This window comes from Monopterus albus, unplaced genomic scaffold (assembly GCF_001952655.1).
Source record: "Monopterus albus unplaced genomic scaffold, M_albus_1.0 scaffold2.1, whole genome shotgun sequence".
NCBI lineage: Eukaryota > Metazoa > Chordata > Actinopteri > Synbranchiformes > Synbranchidae > Monopterus > Monopterus albus.
Genome location: NW_018127882.1, coordinates 4,733,022 through 4,750,547, shown reverse-complemented (window position 1 = coordinate 4,750,547; position 17,526 = coordinate 4,733,022). Strand labels below are relative to the sequence as shown.

The window sequence follows — 17,526 nt, the reverse complement described above, 5'->3', positions numbered from 1 at the left end:
CCACACAGCCGGGGCAACTAAGGAGTGGCTCCGTAAGGAGCATTTCAAGGTCCTGGAGTGGCCTAGCCAGTCTCCAGACCTGAACCCAATAGAAAAATCTATGGAGGGAGCTGAAACTCTGTGTTGCCCAGCGACAGCCCCAAAACCTGAAAGATCTAGAGAAGACCTGTGTGGAGGAGTGGGCCAAAATCCCTGCTGCAGTGTGTGCAAACCTGGTCAAGAACTACAGGAAACGTCTGACCTCTGTAATTGTAAACAAAAGTTTCGGTACCAAATATTAAGTTCTATTTTTCTATTGTATCAAATACTTATTTCATGCAATAAAATGGAAATAAGTTATTTAAAAATCTGATTTTCTGGAATTTTTTTTTGTAGATTGTCTCTCACAGTTGACGTGTACCTATGATGAAAATTACAGATCTGTCCATTCTCTGTAAGTGGGAAAACTTGAAAAATCGGCAGTGTATCAAATACTTATTTACCCCACTGTACTGATGAAGATGTGCCTGCGAGAGCCAAGATATATATTGACTGGCTCTTCTTACAGCCAATCAATAACTTCACCTTGTTTTGACCTCACCGAGTTTAAATGTGCTGAAGGTTTTTCCATTTCATCAGCAGTGTTAAACATGGTAGACAAAACACTTCATAAACACAAATTGTAAACTGCAGTTTGTTAACCAGCTTCAGCTAAAGACTGTTCCTTGTTGTTGATGAAGTTTGGCAAAATTTACAGCCTTTTAGCTTCAGTGTTTATGGCCATTCTGCATGCAGTTGGGGCACAGAAGATCTGTCCATTCTGAAGGCGTTTTTGTTGAATGCCAGACTCCTTACCACAAAACATGTTTGTGTTAATAGAAATATTTTTAAGTAAGCTTAAACACTTGGCAAAGTACCTTATCAAAACTTTATTATTATTATTTTTTAATCTTTAGCAGCCTGTTTCCTGTTTTGTTTGCATTTGTGCACAAGCACACAGGTAATTTGATTCACCTTCCTGCTCAAGGTTTTACACTATTCCACTGATCTACAGGCAACAGCAATGCAAAACAAAACACAGCAGAGCACCAGCAAAAGACAGAAAGAAGACAAGGAGTAAACAGTTGTTAATCCAGGTTTTAAAGTTAAGAAAAATGCAAAGGTTTTATGAAGAAAACACATTTATCCGTGTTCTCAAAGATGCACGCTGCCTTTTGATGAGCAACACTGCATGTATACATAATTTCCTTCGTTTAAAAAAAAAAAAATAAAAAAAAAAACACAGCTCCTGTAACACAGAGTTCAAGAATACATGGTAAAGAAAAAGAAATCATGTTTCTCTGATGTACCTTCCCCATGAGAACCATACAGTCCTCATACGGGGAGTCCAGGTCTCGGGAGTCCAGAGAGATCTCCACCTCTCCTAAGAAGGCGTTTCGGCTGAAGCGACCATGATGCCAGACTGATATCAGCATGGAGCGGGTGAACAGCTGTGTGCGGCTGATAGAGTACTGGTGAAGTATGAGGAGGAGACAAGAGGAATCACAAAGATTAGCAGTGACATAGTGATGGAGAAGTCTTTATGAATAAGACATTATGAGATGAACTCAGATTTTATTGAAGTTGCATCTAAAATTGAATTACCTTCTAAACCTTTATAAAGCAAATACAAAATTAAAGAAAAAAAAAAAAGGTTACAAATGGAATCCTCCAGCTAATTCCATTTCACATGCGACTGTATTTAAGCAGACTATGCAGTGGAAGCCAGGAGCAAAAATCAATATTTGAGAGCAGCTATTCTAATATGCAATGTCAATATCTATCTTAAGGTCTTTGTAGGTGTGGTCATTATTTGCAGCAAGCACGGCTCAAGGTCACTAATCTGAGTGCGTCATAAAGTCAACAGAATAAGGTCTCCAGCTGTGGTGCAGCTAGAGCAGTGCCAGTTAAACCCTCACCTTTAATGTTTCTTTAAAGACTGGGTTGATGGTATTTCTCTTGACGCTGGTCTTCCTTTTGCTCTGGCGAGATTTGTCAGGGAGTAGGTAACATTTGACATAACTGAAACAACAAAAGAGAAGTATGTCCAACAGTGTTTGGCCCAGGCCCTGCTGCTGGTGTTTTGCTGCATTTCCTGACTAAATGCTGTGAAAATAGCAGCTGATGTTCAATTTCCTGTAAAGCTCTTGTAATCACCTCTGGGATCTGATTATCAAGACTTTGTAAGCATACACACCCTCTCATCTCCCATGATCAGGACTGTGCTAGCATCATTGCAGAGTGTGTGAGCAGTAGAAAAATGTTTGTCAGAGCCTCAGTGGGCACTGCTGCTTAATGTGAACCCCAGAGATTGAGCAAATTATCCTTCAAATGTTATGTTCTGCCTACCCGAGCTTCCCATCACAGCTACTATAAGCTTGGAAAATATGAAAGCTTTGAATATTTACGGGTTGGAAAGCTGTCGTGATGCGTCGCCATAGGCCAACCCGTGGCACTCCTTGATGAAGACCTGGAGGCTCTGGGTGTGTTCATCATAGCTCAGAGAGAAGATGACGTCTCCACACACATCCACACTATCAAAGTCTCCTGCTTCACTGTAAACACTCATTAGACTGCCCATCGCGCTCTGCAGATACATACACCCATCTGACATGAGTAAATAATCATTCACAAACCCTGTTTATTCTGAGTTTCATTAATACCAAGTACTGGCATTTAGATATTTGGACAGACACGCTCCAAGCTCAATGCTGCAGATTACAAGTTTAGAAGATAGAAATAAGATGACAAATGTAACTGTACATACAGTAATTGCTAGAGGATCAACAGAAAGTGAGTCAGAGACAAACAAAGAAAGCAAAGATCCGGATGTTTCTGTCAATATCTAAATGCCAAGTGGCAGCATCAAAGCCACGTTGGCCTCAGCTTTGCTTTCCCCGGAGACTTTGGTAACTATAGAAACATTCTGGTTGACGACAGTTTCACTCTTGCTAACTTGCTGGAGGACATCCTGAGGTTACAGATTCTCATTCAGATATGTAAACATCAGCTCTGTCATGAAAGACAAAGAGCCTTTAGAGGACTAATGTGAGCTGTGAGAAATGTCAGTACTTTACCTTCGAGCTATGCAGGCTGGAGGAGCTTGAAGCCATTGTCCTTTTATGCAAGCTAACTAAGCTGTCAATATCTTCATCCTCCTCTTCAGCTTCCTGTGGTACCATAATGAATATTTAGAGGGCTGAACACACCATCTGGTCATCAATGGGTTATAAAGACTTTACCTCTTTGAGTTAAAGGAGTTAAAGGGAAAAATCGACTTTTAAACACTACTGAAGATGTGTCTTTGACTTGTGTACCCTTAAATAAGCAAACGTAAATTAATCAAATTGTTTTAAATGAGTTAAATACCAGGGAAATGTTTAAATATCTGAAACGAACTATAGAAGCCAGGTTTTAGTGTTAGTTCCTAAAACCCAGAGAATGGATTTCTTTCTAGCTTCGTCCATTTGGCTGTGATGTTCAACAAATTGCACAGGAAATAAAAAAGTTAATTCACGACAACACAGTATACAATACCATCTGAATTCAGTGACTTTCCTCACTAACAACGCACCTGTACATCCAAGCCTGGTACAGATTTGCTCCTGTTGCCCATTGAGGTCTCTGAATGGTCAAATCCATCACGCAGGTCCAGTGTCGATACACATTCTGTAATAAACATACAGCTCGGCAGTTAAGCTGTGATGCACACAATTTTTTCATTTGATTTTGGAAGAAAAACAGCATTGCACATGGCGATATACTGTATAAGACGCCAACCTTGAGGCTTTGGGGCTCGTTTGATGCTCTTCTTGAAGAGTCTGTCAACATCCAAATCGGGGTTCGAACTGGCTGGTTTTACTCCTGGGGTCTGTGGTGACAGAAAATGGTGATGCAGAGAGAAGAAAATCCCCCAATAATTGAATCCATGTGCTCTCGAAAGCTTCTTACGGTCTTTGCTTCTGATTTGTCGCTGTCGCCATCTGCTTTGACTGCGACAGACAGACTGGAAACACTGGACCCTGCTGGGCTGGACTTATCTGAGCGGTTCTTTCTCCTGGTTGACAACATAAATGACACATTGAGTGCAGCTTAATCAATGGCATTTGGACATCGCAGCAAATTCTATGCCAAAAGAAGGCGGTTTTAACAGCAAACATCACAACAAGGACAGAACTTTCCTCCAGCATGCAAAGTAGAGACAGTGTTGCAACCAAACCTGAAACTGGCATAAATTGGCAAAAAAAAAAAAAAGATCTGACACAGCTGTGGTCATCTCACCCTCAAACTACTCTAGACACTTCTTTAATGAAGCACACAACCCTGACCCTCTGGGGGAGGAGGCCAGTGCTCACACCTTTCATAATAAATATAGGCGAGTTTACCTTGGTGGGTCAGGGGTCACAGGACCAGATGCGGTGTCAGTTTTACCGCTCTGTATACTGGTCTTTTCTGCAGACTCTGAATTTGTACTGTAAGAGAAAATGTAACGAGGTTGAGATATTAGTGTTCTGAAAATCCACACATTCACATTTCAAAAACTGACAAGACTGATGTGAAACATGACAACAAACCTTTTGTTGGGTATTTTATTCTTCTGCCTGGGCTGGGGGACAGGAGACGAAGGAGCTGGGGTTATTTCACAATTTCTCAACAACACTTGTCCTGTTGTCTCATTCTTCTTCACTGAAAAAAACAAAGAAACAAACAAACAACAAACACTGAATCACATTTCCAAGACAGTTAAAGAAAATGCTCTCATGTTACTGGAGTATAACATTTCTTCCCATCTACTCTCGGCCTAGGACAACATTCCTTTCAGTCTTGTTTACATTCCTAGCTGAACAGTTGAAACCCACTTCCTCCTCCTGTACTCACATGGCCTTTTCAGGGAGAGTCGCACCAAGTCATGCCCAGGCGCTGCAGAGAAACGATTGATGTTTTGGTCATAGAACCACTCACCAGTCTTTTTCTTTACATCCCTGGAATCCAACAAACACACATGGAGAAAAATGTACACTCATTCAGCAGTTAAATGTCATATTGGTTAATATTTACCCAACATGCTGTTAGTTGCACTCTGCAAACTACTGTTCTTTACCCTTATAATTACTATCAGTGTGGTATTATCACTTAAAATAACAGCTTTCACAGATATATGCATTAGTGTCAGCACTGTGTGTTGGCAATCGTGAAGGAAAATGGTTAAATGTACAGACAGATATTCCTGCTTCAAAAATTTGGCATAATTACAAAGGCTCATTCATTACATGTTGATACAACAGTCCTGGAAATCCTCCTTCATGAAGGTGATAATGTTCAGTTTTTATTGAAACCATTTTAAAAGGATTCGATGATTCAACTGTACGATCATTTTGGAGGCTGCACCTTGTGCTGCTGTTGAGCTGTATTGTGTTGTATTGTCTAGTATTTCTATTATTTTGTCCAACCTGTTTATATCAATGAGGGTAAGCTAGATAACAAAACACCTCTCTATATGATGCATTAGAGTTAAACCAACTCCTAATATTGCAGCCCTGTTGTATTGCATTAATTGTTCACTAGTTGTACCTAATAAATTGGCAGCCGAGTGTATTGTCAATCATTAACGTGGTTGCAAATTTCTTTTTTGCGCGTGAAGAGCTGGTAGAGATAAATAAACAAGTAACTGATTATTACTCATTTCAGTCTAAATGTGCACGCGTCTGCTTTCAAATACACATTTTTCATAAAAGGCCATTTCATTTTATTAACAAGGGAGAGTATGAATGACGGCTCTTACGACTCTTTGTCACACACGTTGCACACCCAGGATCCATTGGCGAGGATTGTTCGGCAGTTGCGGCACACATCGTGACTGCACACCGCACACTTGCTGTTGAAAAGAATCAGTGGACTCAAAGGCTCCAGGCATCGGCCACAAATACGCTGACTGTATTTTCCACTGCCACGTTTGGCCCCTTTCCTCTTCACCTCCTGCAAATCTGTCTTCAACTTCCTAAGAGAAACAAAAAATAAAACGGCACAGTATGTGAGGCAGATTTTGGCCACCCATCTAGAGAAGCAAGAAAAGTTTAAACACTGTAGCAGGCACAGAAAGATCTCATCTCTTTTAGTCACGTGTTAGACGCTTGTTATTCCTTAAATGACATCTACATCAAGGACTGGGTCTGGGCAATGTGGCTGACTGATAAATGTACGCAAAAATTACACGAGTCAAACTGACAGTCAGCGCAACGAACTGTTTCCCACTATATGTCAAAAACCAAATTAAAAACTTAAGTTATAATGCAGATTAGGAACATCTGATTAAAGGACAGGTAAACAGGAATAAGAATCTGACCAAGCCTGTGATGCAAACCTTTCATACATGACAGTTGCACAGTTACTTCTACGGACACATTTTGCCCATTTCTTAAAAATATCTTTGCCAGCAGTGAGAGGGCCAATCATAAGACATATGAAATACCTACAGCAACAAATAAAAAGGCCAAAGGAAACTGGATTTTTGCAGCTGATACAATTTTACATATAATACATGGCAAATATTTTTGATAGTCTTTTTTACTGTGCACAAGATGTGCTCCGAGTATGACACATTCAAGTTTAAAAAAAACTTTAGTGCTCGCAGGTACTCTGGCAATGCCACCCTTACTTCTAAAACTACCTGACTCATATGTTGGGATTGTTGTACTAACATTTCGAAGTACCTTTTGATGAGCAAATACACCGATACTGACATATTTGCATTAAGCTAATGCTGCCCAACATATCAACCCAGCCAAATCTCAGATTTAACAATAATACCACACCCCTACAAGGTGAATTTGTTTAACCTGATTAAATTTGTTTTAATTTATAATAAGAAGGTGCTAAGTTTGTATTGCCTTATTTGGTTCTTTTATAACTAATGAGTTGGAAAGGTAAATCAAGCAAGTTAACCATTTAGTCCAATTAAGAGGAAGTGATCTCTTCTCACCGCACACGCTGATCATCAGCATGTCTCAGCTCCTCGTCCCGTTGCAGCACCTCCAGGATCCGCTCCTTCTCAGAGTTGGACAGGAAGTCCAGGTTTACCATGTCAGCAGCCTGAGGCATTGTACCTTCAACCAGAAGCCTTTAGCACAGATTAACAGGCTCAGCCCAGTCACTGTCGCTTTGAGAAGACTGCCTGAAGAGAAAACAAAACATCAGGGATTATATGGAAGTGAAACTAATTCTCTGTTACTGCAAAAGCAAGTTTGATAAAAGGTGAACAGCTTCAATATTTTAAAAAAGCCAACTCGAACTAGAGAGTCTGTTCTTCTATGATCTCACGTAAGGCAGCCTAAACAGAGTTCTGCAGTAAGGAGAGGAACTTGCTGACTTGATGACGAAGATCCAGACGAACGAGCGAAGACAGTTGTTTGGCGTTAATCGAATGACTGGCAAACAACAGAATGACCTTTCTCTCTTCCTGTTGGCATCCATGCAGTGAAGCTTCTGCTGTCAGAGTCCCACAGTCCTACTGTATAAATTTGCTCAGCGGGAGGTGCTTCATTAATGAGAAGGCAGACAAAAACATGCTGCCTCATTAGATTATGCAAGTATTGCTGCAGACAATGCACAGCAACTTTGTGATGCACAGCCTTGGATTATGTGTCACAGGCTTCTTATTGGTTTTAAAAAACCAAAGATAATTTTGTACGTCAGTCAAAAGTGATCACCCATGGGAATACAAAAAAAAACAAAACAAAAACAAGACTAACTATCAGACATGTTTCCATTTCATGAGAGGACAGGAACTTTGGAGCAAGCTTCAGGCAGAATCTAGCTTTCCAAAAATGATAAATGACCAAAAGGAACTATAAGTCAGAGGACTAAGAGTCCCACAGAAAGCCTCTGCCTGGGTGAAAGGTTGTCTTGACTGAAACGAGTAAAAACAACATGAACTTGGCTTACATAAAGGGTTCCCACCCTCTAAGGCTACAGAGAGCCGGGTGGAGTTCAGTAGCCATTTGTTTAGGCCCTACATCAAACTTGTCATCTCTCACGCTTCCTGGAAACTTTATACTCCGATTTTTACGTGAATAGCCTCAAAGAAAACTTAAGCAGGGGAAATGTGCATGTTGAGCAGCTAATCAGTGGGCAAGCTGCAATTCTAAACTGCATGCAAACACATGAGACATTAACCCCCCCTCACTGTTTAAACGCCTGGGGCCAACTAACTCCAGCAGGAGTTTAATAATACCTGCCAGGTGAGCTTCCCTGGAATGGCCAGTGCCTCTGTACCTCGATGGAGTGATAGTGCACGAACTGGAATGCTCGTTTAAAAACACTAAAAAGAAGAAGTTGAAGATGGAATAAATAAATAAATTAAAAACCACCAAGTAGAGAAAGGGGTAGCACTGTGCAGGCATGGACTTCTGTAAACTGTAAATCCTCTGGGGTCCAGTTCATCTTGGTTCATCTTTGGTTTCCTGTTTATTCATTTTTGTCTCTTTTAAACTGGCCTTACTCCACACCCTTCGTATCCTTTTGTTATCACAGATTTAGTTGCAAGTCTGACTTCTTTAAAAAAAAAAAGAAGTCTTAATTCCTACTGTACCAACTATGAACCCAAAATACTAAACAAATTCACAGGGGCTTGCAATTGTTAAGTGATTACTGATGTAAAAAAAAAAGAAACCAAATAATCCATTTACATGTATTGATTCCGTTATTGCCATTCAAAGTCTATGTATGCTGCAAAATAAATAATGAACAGCTTTAAATATTACTTTAAATGGCTAAATGACATTAGCACGTTTAACAGTTTCCCTCCCCCCCTTCAGCTCGTCTCCACAAGATGTGGAAATAAAGACACATTACTATTAACATAATAAATCCATAAACACAGATGACATGTCGTACTATATGCCAGAGGACAGTTATCACCAGTGTGCGATGCTAACATTCAGATTTAAAAAGCTCCGTGTTGAGCTGCTAACGACCGCAGCTCCAACGGTCCGACGTAGGTGGAAATTAAATTAATGCTCACGTTACTCTATGTTCACTTCATGGTGTCTGCTTGTATCCGACTGTACAGGCTGAAGAGTTGGGAACTGGGTTCACTGATTTTACCACGTAGTCGGATAACTCCAAATGAAATACTTAAGAGAAAATAACGCACACCTGTTGTTGGGAGTCGACTGCGCCCCGCTACGCGGTTTACTTCCCTACGGGCGACAACAGCCAAGTAGCTATTCCTGTCAAAAAAAAAACACAAGGAAACCGGTGAAACGCTGCAGACAAGCTAACAGCGATATGACATTAACTGATTATACTACTAGTTTACCTATGAACAGGTTTAGTAAGCCTGCTTATCGGCTGCCACAGTCGCCGTTCCTGTCTGTCCTACTACTCCTTCTTCTTCTTCTTGTCTCCAAAACTGTTGACTTTGTGCGCAAGTTGACTCCCGAGTACCGGAAGATAAGGAAAGTTTGCAGTAGACAGGCAGGAGCGCCTCTCCACATTTTCCATTACAGGTGCGTTTGCTTTGCTCTATTAACCACGGAAGGGCTGGATGTGGATCATTCGACCCACTTGGTTTAACTAGTACAGTAATTAACGCGCTTCCTTCTCCACCCACTCAGCTTGGGAAGCGGTGTGAGAACAACCTCGACAACAACACGGGGTATGCAGTGCTTTCACCTTTTTCTTAATTCTAAATGAAACCAAATTTGACTGTCAGAGAGTAAATGTGAGAAATATAACACATAAACGAATACAAAACACCTTTTTAGGATACTAAAGGGTACCACGATGTTCAGAGACGGAACATACATTTACTTAAGTACAGTGGTGGAAGAAGTACAGAGATCCTTTACTGGAGTACCACGGTGTATAAATACTCTTAAAGGTCCTGCATTCAAATTGTTACTTAAATAAAAATACAAAAGTATTAACATCAATATATACTTAAAGTACTAAACGTAAACCTAGTCATTATGCAAGCTTTCACATTTCACATGAATGTATATCATATTATTGGATAATAATTGTGTTTATCACATTTAATGTTGCAGGTGGTAACGGAGGAGCTAATTTAATTTGAAGTACCTCATATACTGTTGGCTAGCTTGTAAATTTCCCACCAGGGAATAATAAAGTCTTGCTGTATGATTATATTGTATCTGAAACTGTAATCTGAAGTTATCAAATAAATGTTGTGCAGTAAAAAGTACAATGAAATATAGTGAGGTCTAAGTTTCAAGTAGGACAAAATGTTAATACTCAAGTATAAATAACTGAAAAATGTACTTAACTAATAGATTTCTGGTATTTAAAACCCTGGTATGAAACAGCTTCTTCCCAGAAATACTTTTCTTTTTCATTATAATTGTGCCAATTTAAATATTGTAATAAGGTTAAATGACTGAAACACGATCGGCTGATTCTGATTGATATACCTAACCATCCTCCTAAGGTGTGGCCAAAGGTTTCAGCCAGGTACCTCCATATATTTACAGATTCAAGTCTCAAACTTGACAGAAGTGGGCCTGGGTATTTCTGTTGATTTTATATTACATCATATTTGTTTAATACTATACTTACTCTTAGAGGAAACTAATCTGTGCCTTCACAATATGAAAATCAAACCATGTCTGCTAAGTATTGATAGACAGATAGATGGAGGACTTTATTAATCCCAGAAGGAAATTCAGGCCATATGGCTCTTTTGGCAATTAGTGCAAAGATCCATCTTGTGCTTTTACCTCCATAGCAGATTCAGATAGGTGACAAAAGGTTAAAAAAAACAACATTGAACATCTTAGTCATGCTTGTCCATCACAAGCTGTTAGAACAGCTTTAGTGCTCCTTGGCAGAGATTACTACTGGAAGAATGAACACTGTTCATCTGGAAGATTTTCCCTTATTTTGGTCCAAACTCTCCCATATCTGTTCAACTGGGTTCAGACCTGAAGACTCAGAGGAAAATCGAGTTAGTATGCTGTAACAACAATGAGGTGCCTTTGAGCAAGGCACCTAACCCCCTAGTGCTCACGTAGAGTTGTCCAGTAGGTAAGAGATTAAGCTGTGGATGATGTATGACTGGGAAGTTTCCATACGTGATTAAAACTGCTTAAGTGTGATTCCAGGTGTTGGTAAGGAAAAGCCTTTGCACTTAATGAATCTTCCCTTGGTAAATAAAGGTTTATAAAAACACTGCAGCAATTAAAATAAGTGACGATCATAGAATCCTGCTGGTGTAGTGATTGGTTGCACTGAAAAACCTATGGATCATAGGTTTAACCTTTTTTTCTGTTCAGCACATGGTGCTGGTTTGGTGTCACAGGGTTCATTCCTCTTTAATTCAGGACGGTCTACACTCCAAGTCCAGCACAACATGGTGAACATGAGGTGCATATGACTTAACATGCTCTATGTGCCGGATGTTTGTTTTCCACTGCACACCACTGACGTTCCTTAAAAGAGATGTAATGCGGATGGCAGTGTTGTCAGCCCAGGTGAGCCACGCCTCTCTGTCAGCCTTCTTCCCAGAGACTCTGTGAGCAGCATCACCGCTGGTGGGAAAGGCTGCTGTGTTAGGTAATGGTGAAGTAACATTCTGGTGAATGTGTAAAATGCCACCAGTTGTCTTCTTCAGTAGCCGACAGGCAACAGGCCAGCCGTCCTCAGAGCTCGGGATGAGACCAAGGTTCACCCGGTCAGCAATGTCACATAGACTGAGCTGGGGGGAAAAAGAAAAGCCGCAAGTGTCAATGGTTTCACCTGTGAAATGTTTGCTGTTATAAAAAGGAGATTCAAGGAAGGACAATAAAAACAGACGAACATTAATACGTTTTGCTTTACTGCTGTGATACCAGAAATAGGCTTGCAGTTATACTGAAATTTAAGAGAAAAACCAAAACCAAAAGAACCAGACTGCACTTGGAATAAACTCAGAATAGGTTTGTGTTGTCCAATGTTATGCTGCACAAAACTGAGCATTTAAAAGACAACTTGTTACAGTTAAGTTTTGAAATCAAATAAGTCTCTATCACACTCATAGTTACAATGACCACCGAAATTTTCACTTATTTGGCTGATTTAGTTCAAGTTTTAGGACAATTAAAGGGTTGAAATTAACTCCTGGAGTATGTGAGGATTGGGTGATATGACTGAAACCAGTGTTATGATGGCCACAAAAATAGTGTCTATACAAATATGGTGGCTTATATCATAAAAATAAAAATGTATCTTGATCCCCACTGATTTGCATGCTAGAACGTGTGAGGTCAAACATGTGGCTGTAGCTCTTTTATGAAGGTAGAATGAAATGTAAACCTTTACAGTGATTTTTGATAGTGTCACGGTTCATTATCCTACATCACAAAACAGCTGGTGATTCCACTCTATAAGCTTCTTTTAACAGATCAGTTGAGGTGGGAATCTTTGGCATCAAAACATCCACTAGAGAGTATAAGTCAACACCTTCATCTGTGTAGTGCAGTGGTTCTCAAAGTGTGGGGCGCGCCCCACTAGTGGGGAATAAAGACATGACAGATGGGGCGCTATGAACGGAGAAAATTAGAAATGGGTCATTAATACAAGTAAATTAAAATAACATAAGTTCTGGGCCCAGGAGAAAAAAGTGAAACTATAGTGCAACAATAACAGTTTAACGTCGGCATGTTAACTGCCGTGCAACAATATAAGGAAACGTTTACCGAGAGGGCCAATAGTGTACGTAGTGGGCATAATAATGTAAATGGATAAATTTGTTACATGGACCACAAAAAAAAGTAGGCGATTCAGCGCAAGCAGACAAAGAAACGACAGGCAGTAAGTCTTATCAACCAAAAAGCCAGCTGAAAAGAAAATATGATTAAGCCTATCTTGCGCTTGGATTCACAGTGGGAATGGTGGGGGCAGAGGAGGGACCCATGTGTGTCTTCTGTCTTAAACAGCATGAGACCCAACAAATTAAGAAGACATTTAGAGACAACACACCCCAGTCATGTTAATAAGCCGCTCGACTGGCAGAAAACTGTCAGCAGAAAAATCGCATGGTAAAATCCACATCAGTGGACAGCAAACCACAAATGGCTTCCTTCAAAGTTGCCTACAGAATTGCACAGTGCAAAAAATCCCAGTCAATTGCTGAGCAGCTCATTTTCCCTGTAACTGTAGACATGGTGTTGATTATGCTGGATGAGACAAGTGCTACAAAATTGAAAACTATCCCCCTGTCAAACGATACAGTTGCACTTATATTTTATCTGTTTTGAACATGGTGTTATTTGATATTTCAATACATTTGAAATTTAAAAATTGGCCGATTTCATTATTTTTTTTGACAAGTGGGGCTTGAAAATTCACCCACCCTCTTAAGTGGGGAATGACAAAAAATGTTTGAGAACCACTGGTGTAGTGAAACAATCATTTAGTGGAAGACAGAGCAAATTGTTGTGTGTAATAAGCAGTCATGAGTGCATATACAACACATTACTTGTCGGTTGTCTTCTTGATGAATTGTGCAGCGATCTGACACCCCGTTTGCCTCAAGGTTTCTCTGTAAAGCTTCAACAGCATCAGGGTTCCACTCGCAGGCATGAACATGACTGGCCCCCGTGTGGACCAGATATGGGAGAGTAAAGTATCCAATACCTGACAGAAGACACAATTGTGGCAATTACACAACAATTTGTTATATCTGAAAGTAATTTTACATGATTTAATCACAGCGAAAGCAACACAATTGATTTTAAAGTGCTTCTGCTAGTTTATCAATCACTCAATGATACTGTGTGGGGCCAAAATACATTTCTGAACTCCTTGAAGAATACAAACCCAGCAGGGATCTGAGATCTTTAGGAGGCAGTCAGTTGGCAGAACCTCGGGTCGGAACCAAACAGGGTGAAACTGCTTTTAGCTATTTTGCTGAACACAGATGGAACCAACTTCCTGATGGCCTTAAATGCCCCAACTCTAGCCACTTTCAAGTCTCCACTTGGTTTGGCAGTTTCTATGCTGTACTTTCTGCACTTTAATGGCTAGATTTCCATTTCATACCTTTTATTTTGCCCGTTTTATTTTATGTATTTTGTCTCTTTGTAACAATGTTTTATCTTTACTATGTCTTAACTGAGTTTATTCTAATTTAATGCTTATTGTTTGTGATACTGTTACTGTTTTTCCTTGCTTCTGTAAAGCACCTTGAATTGCTTCTGTGTATGAAATGTGCTATATAAATAAAGTTGCCTTGCCATTGTGTTCTATTGTAAAATATAGAACAGGTGTTTCATTGCCCTCCCCTTTGTTATACAGAAGTCATATGTAGTATATTTATAAAAAAAAAAAAAGCTGTCTCACACAAAGGTTTCCCACCTGCATATAAATCCACCACAGTCTCCCCTTTGCAGTCAAATCCAGCCACCCGGAGCTTCTCTGTTATGTTTCCAGCTGAGAACATGCATTTGGTAACATTAAACTCATACCTGAAACAACGGTGAAGAAAGCATGTTAAGTTTCATATGTTTTAGTTATTTATTAATCATGTGTCCAAGACCAGAAAGCCAACCAGCAGCACAAAAAAGCGACTTATTACTGAGACTTACGTAATACCATTGTCCACATGTCTGACCCAACTGTGTTCACCTAACAGCATTGTCACTATAGGGGATCTAAATCCATCTCTGGATATTCGACTCATCTTTGCCAGGCGCTTCGCTCCCAGTCCTTTAGCCACTGCACTCCATAGTTGTTGATCTAAAAAAGTAAAACGCAATCAATAACTGCCCTAATGAATTATTTCATACACTTGGTACTAAAGACAAGTATGGTAGTGTTTGCGAACAGTACCCATTTTCTTCCACAGTGGTTGGGAGAAACATTTGACTCCCAGTAGGACTAGGTCTTCATGCCTCTGGAAGCTGTGAGGGAGGTCCCCTCTCAACTCCTCTGTCCATCTTTCACCATGAGACTCCAACAGCTCCTGGAGGATTTTCTCAAGTTTATTAACTGTCGTCCCTCCTCTTTCCTTCTTTGATTGTACAGGAGACTGTGATGGAAACAGAATAAACAACAAAGACTATAGAGGGCTGTCTGTTGTTCATAGTGTTTAAGTGAAACTCAGCTTTAATCACCTGACTCCAAACTATTTCACAAGTTTCATCTGACGCCAACGTGAATCTGAGAGCCTGCAGATCAAGTTGTGACAGAAAGGATGGTAAAATAGGCAGAAGGACAGTCTCGTCTGAGTCTTTCTGTAGACACAAACTCGGATCCAGAGCTCCTTTGAACTGTAAGCACTTCCTGTATGATAAGACATTAAAGGTGATATAAAAATGTACATGCAGCCACAGAAAACATTTTAAACGGCAAAGTTTCTGTGCATACTGTTCTTAGTTCCCATCAAAGGTTCCTATGCTAACTGGTAGCTAACTTAGCTAAAGCGGATATTCCCTCACTAAATGGCTGATTACCTGAACTTCTGTGCATGACACTTTGACACACGAAGGCAAGGCACACCGTCCATTTGCCAACAAACAAATTCACCGTGTTTTTGTTTGACGGTTCAGGAGTGCCAAATTATTCTACAACGACATGAAGGGCAACTCGTAGCCGAGTCCATCAACAGTCAACAAGTCGTGTGTTTCCGGTCGGATTATTATGCAGGACGGACGTTTCAAAACAAAACTTTATTTTGAAGAGAAACGGCTGCGTCTTAAAATAAAACGCAACTACAAAGAAAAAACAGCAATTCCATTAAAATGGGAATGGCTACGCGTTCAGCTATTTTGGTTAGTTACAGTTATTCTAGTTAGTTAGTTAGTTAGTTAGTCTGCTAAGTTTCAAAAAGTCATAAATTATAAAGAGAAGTGGACAAGTTGTGCGCTGATGTCGATAGATGGAGGCAAACGTCCCAAATTCCAGACGGAGAGTTACTGCAGCTACATGGGTGTGAAAAAAGGCAAGGTAACACTGAAGTTAAAATGGGTGAGAGTGAGGGCTCGGTTGTTCCAATGAACAGACAAGAAAAGAAAACATTTTTTAGGGAATATAAATTTTGTCATCAGGGGCGGATCTAAAAGTTTTGGACTCAGAGAGGGGTGGCACATTTGAAATACATCCATCCATCCATTATCTACACAGCTTATTCCTGAATAGGGTCGCCTGTCGCAGCTGATATTGGGGTACACCCTGGACAGGCCGCCAGTCGCACAGGGCTGTCCCGTAGACAAACCACCCACACACAGGCAATTTAGAGACACTAATCAACCTAAGAAACCGGAGTACCAGGAGAAAACATGCGAATTCCACAAAGAAAGGGCGGGATTTGAACCCGGAACTTTCTTGCTGCGAGCCAAGTACATGTTATTACATGTTCATATTCAAAGACAAACCTGTAGGTAAACATGTAACCTGCAGGAAAAACCTCTGTCAGGAGTGGGATTTGAACCCACGCCTCCATCTGGAGACCAGAAACCCCATGATATAGGAAGGAGTCAACCCTTGAGTCTGGCGCCTTAGACCACTCGGCCATCCTGACAGTTTAGAGGAAAGTTCACCAAGGTCAGGCTGGATTTTAGAGACCACACTCGTTAAACTTGTCTGCTGTAGACACTGAAACAGTATTTTGTTAGTTATGCCATCTGCACCGATGTACCTCCCTTCTGAAATTACATTTCTAGCTCTATGAAATAATCAGCCACATTATCAATAACCCCCCACTACCCACACCATACAAGTGTTAGGATTACATCAAAACTATTTTTCTCAAATCACTGTGTTATTTGGGCTCCTTTATGTTTATTTATCGTTAAAGTGGTGCTCCAGTGATTTAGTCCTATACTGGTGCTAGTTGAGGCTCCTTTGAGAAATACTGTATAAAGTTCTAAATCGATTCAGCAGAGGCAGAAATATTTTGACATTTAGGCCCTTGTGTCGGTCAAGCTGCAAAATGCTGGATCTTGCAATTCTCATATTTACCTTTCCCCCCAAACTTTAGAAAACTCAGTCCTAAGCAACAGAAGAAGATCTGTGTTTAAGAACAGTCAAACTGTGGTGGAATCATATGTAAAATATAAACATTTCTGTATGATTCAAGTTGTCTTTGTGCATTCTGCCTGTAAGATACTTTTTAGAGAACATATAGACAGATACAGGTTCCCTACAGTCACAATAATGACAGTAGATATAAAACAGCAGGGATCCTGACTGATGGAGACATACAGTGGCTTTTCTATATCAGGTCTATAATTTCCAGAAAAACTGGGAATGAAGGATGTTATGGTTTGTTTATGGTCCAGCCCTCCCCTGATAAACCGTCTGATAAAGTGCCATCTCTTCGCCTCTGAAGCAACAAGGAGGCTTTAATGGCTGTATGACTGAGGAGAGCCAATACTGAAATTACACTTTTTATGCCAGTACTTAAAAAGATTTAGCATGGGCTGTTACATAGCTTGTATTACACAGCACTGTAATCGTCTTTATTTATCCTTTCACCATGCACATGTATCCACACAGACTTTAAATTAAGCT

The 17,526-nt window shown here is 40.2% G+C and overlaps 2 protein-coding genes and 1 non-coding gene across 5 annotated transcripts in view; all 3 read right to left on the bottom strand.

The window, feature by feature from the left end:
• The window catches only part of sytl4 (synaptotagmin-like 4), a 12,266-nt gene extending 2,789 nt beyond the window's left edge, over nt 1–9,477 (bottom strand). Inside the window, exons 1-14 of one of the 3 annotated variants that reach the window (XM_020592162.1) lie at nt 9,335–9,477; nt 9,172–9,245; nt 6,998–7,189; nt 5,801–6,016; nt 4,897–5,000; nt 4,593–4,704; nt 4,404–4,490; nt 3,970–4,075; nt 3,799–3,889; nt 3,593–3,687; nt 3,096–3,188; nt 2,427–2,605; nt 1,938–2,040; nt 1,329–1,490 (exon numbers count right to left, since the gene is read on the bottom strand). In XM_020592162.1, coding sequence (XP_020447818.1) covers nt 1,329–1,490; nt 1,938–2,040; nt 2,427–2,605; nt 3,096–3,188; nt 3,593–3,687; nt 3,799–3,889; nt 3,970–4,075; nt 4,404–4,490; nt 4,593–4,704; nt 4,897–5,000; nt 5,801–6,016; nt 6,998–7,116 — 1,467 coding nt within the window. In that variant the 5' untranslated portion in view covers nt 7,117–7,189; nt 9,172–9,245; nt 9,335–9,477. The other 2 variants (XM_020592171.1, XM_020592180.1) reach the window with 2 other exon arrangements.
• A 1,324-nt stretch (nt 9,478–10,801) lies between these two features.
• Nucleotides 10,802–15,955, bottom strand: trmt12 (tRNA methyltransferase 12 homolog). The gene is made up of 7 exons (XM_020592190.1): nt 15,468–15,955; nt 15,129–15,297; nt 14,845–15,043; nt 14,601–14,751; nt 14,371–14,480; nt 13,493–13,650; nt 10,802–11,731 (listed from the first exon to the last, which is right to left on the bottom strand). The coding sequence occupies exons 1-7, from the start codon at nt 15,518–15,520 to the stop codon at nt 11,354–11,356; spliced, it is 1,218 nt and encodes a 405-aa protein (XP_020447846.1). The 5' UTR covers nt 15,521–15,955; the 3' UTR covers nt 10,802–11,353.
• A 468-nt stretch (nt 15,956–16,423) lies between these two features.
• trnal-caa (transfer RNA leucine (anticodon CAA)) lies at nt 16,424–16,534 on the bottom strand. The gene is made up of 2 exons: nt 16,497–16,534; nt 16,424–16,469 (listed from the first exon to the last, which is right to left on the bottom strand). It is a non-coding gene; the product is annotated as a tRNA-Leu (tRNA).
• Between the last annotated feature and the right edge of the window lie 992 nt (nt 16,535–17,526).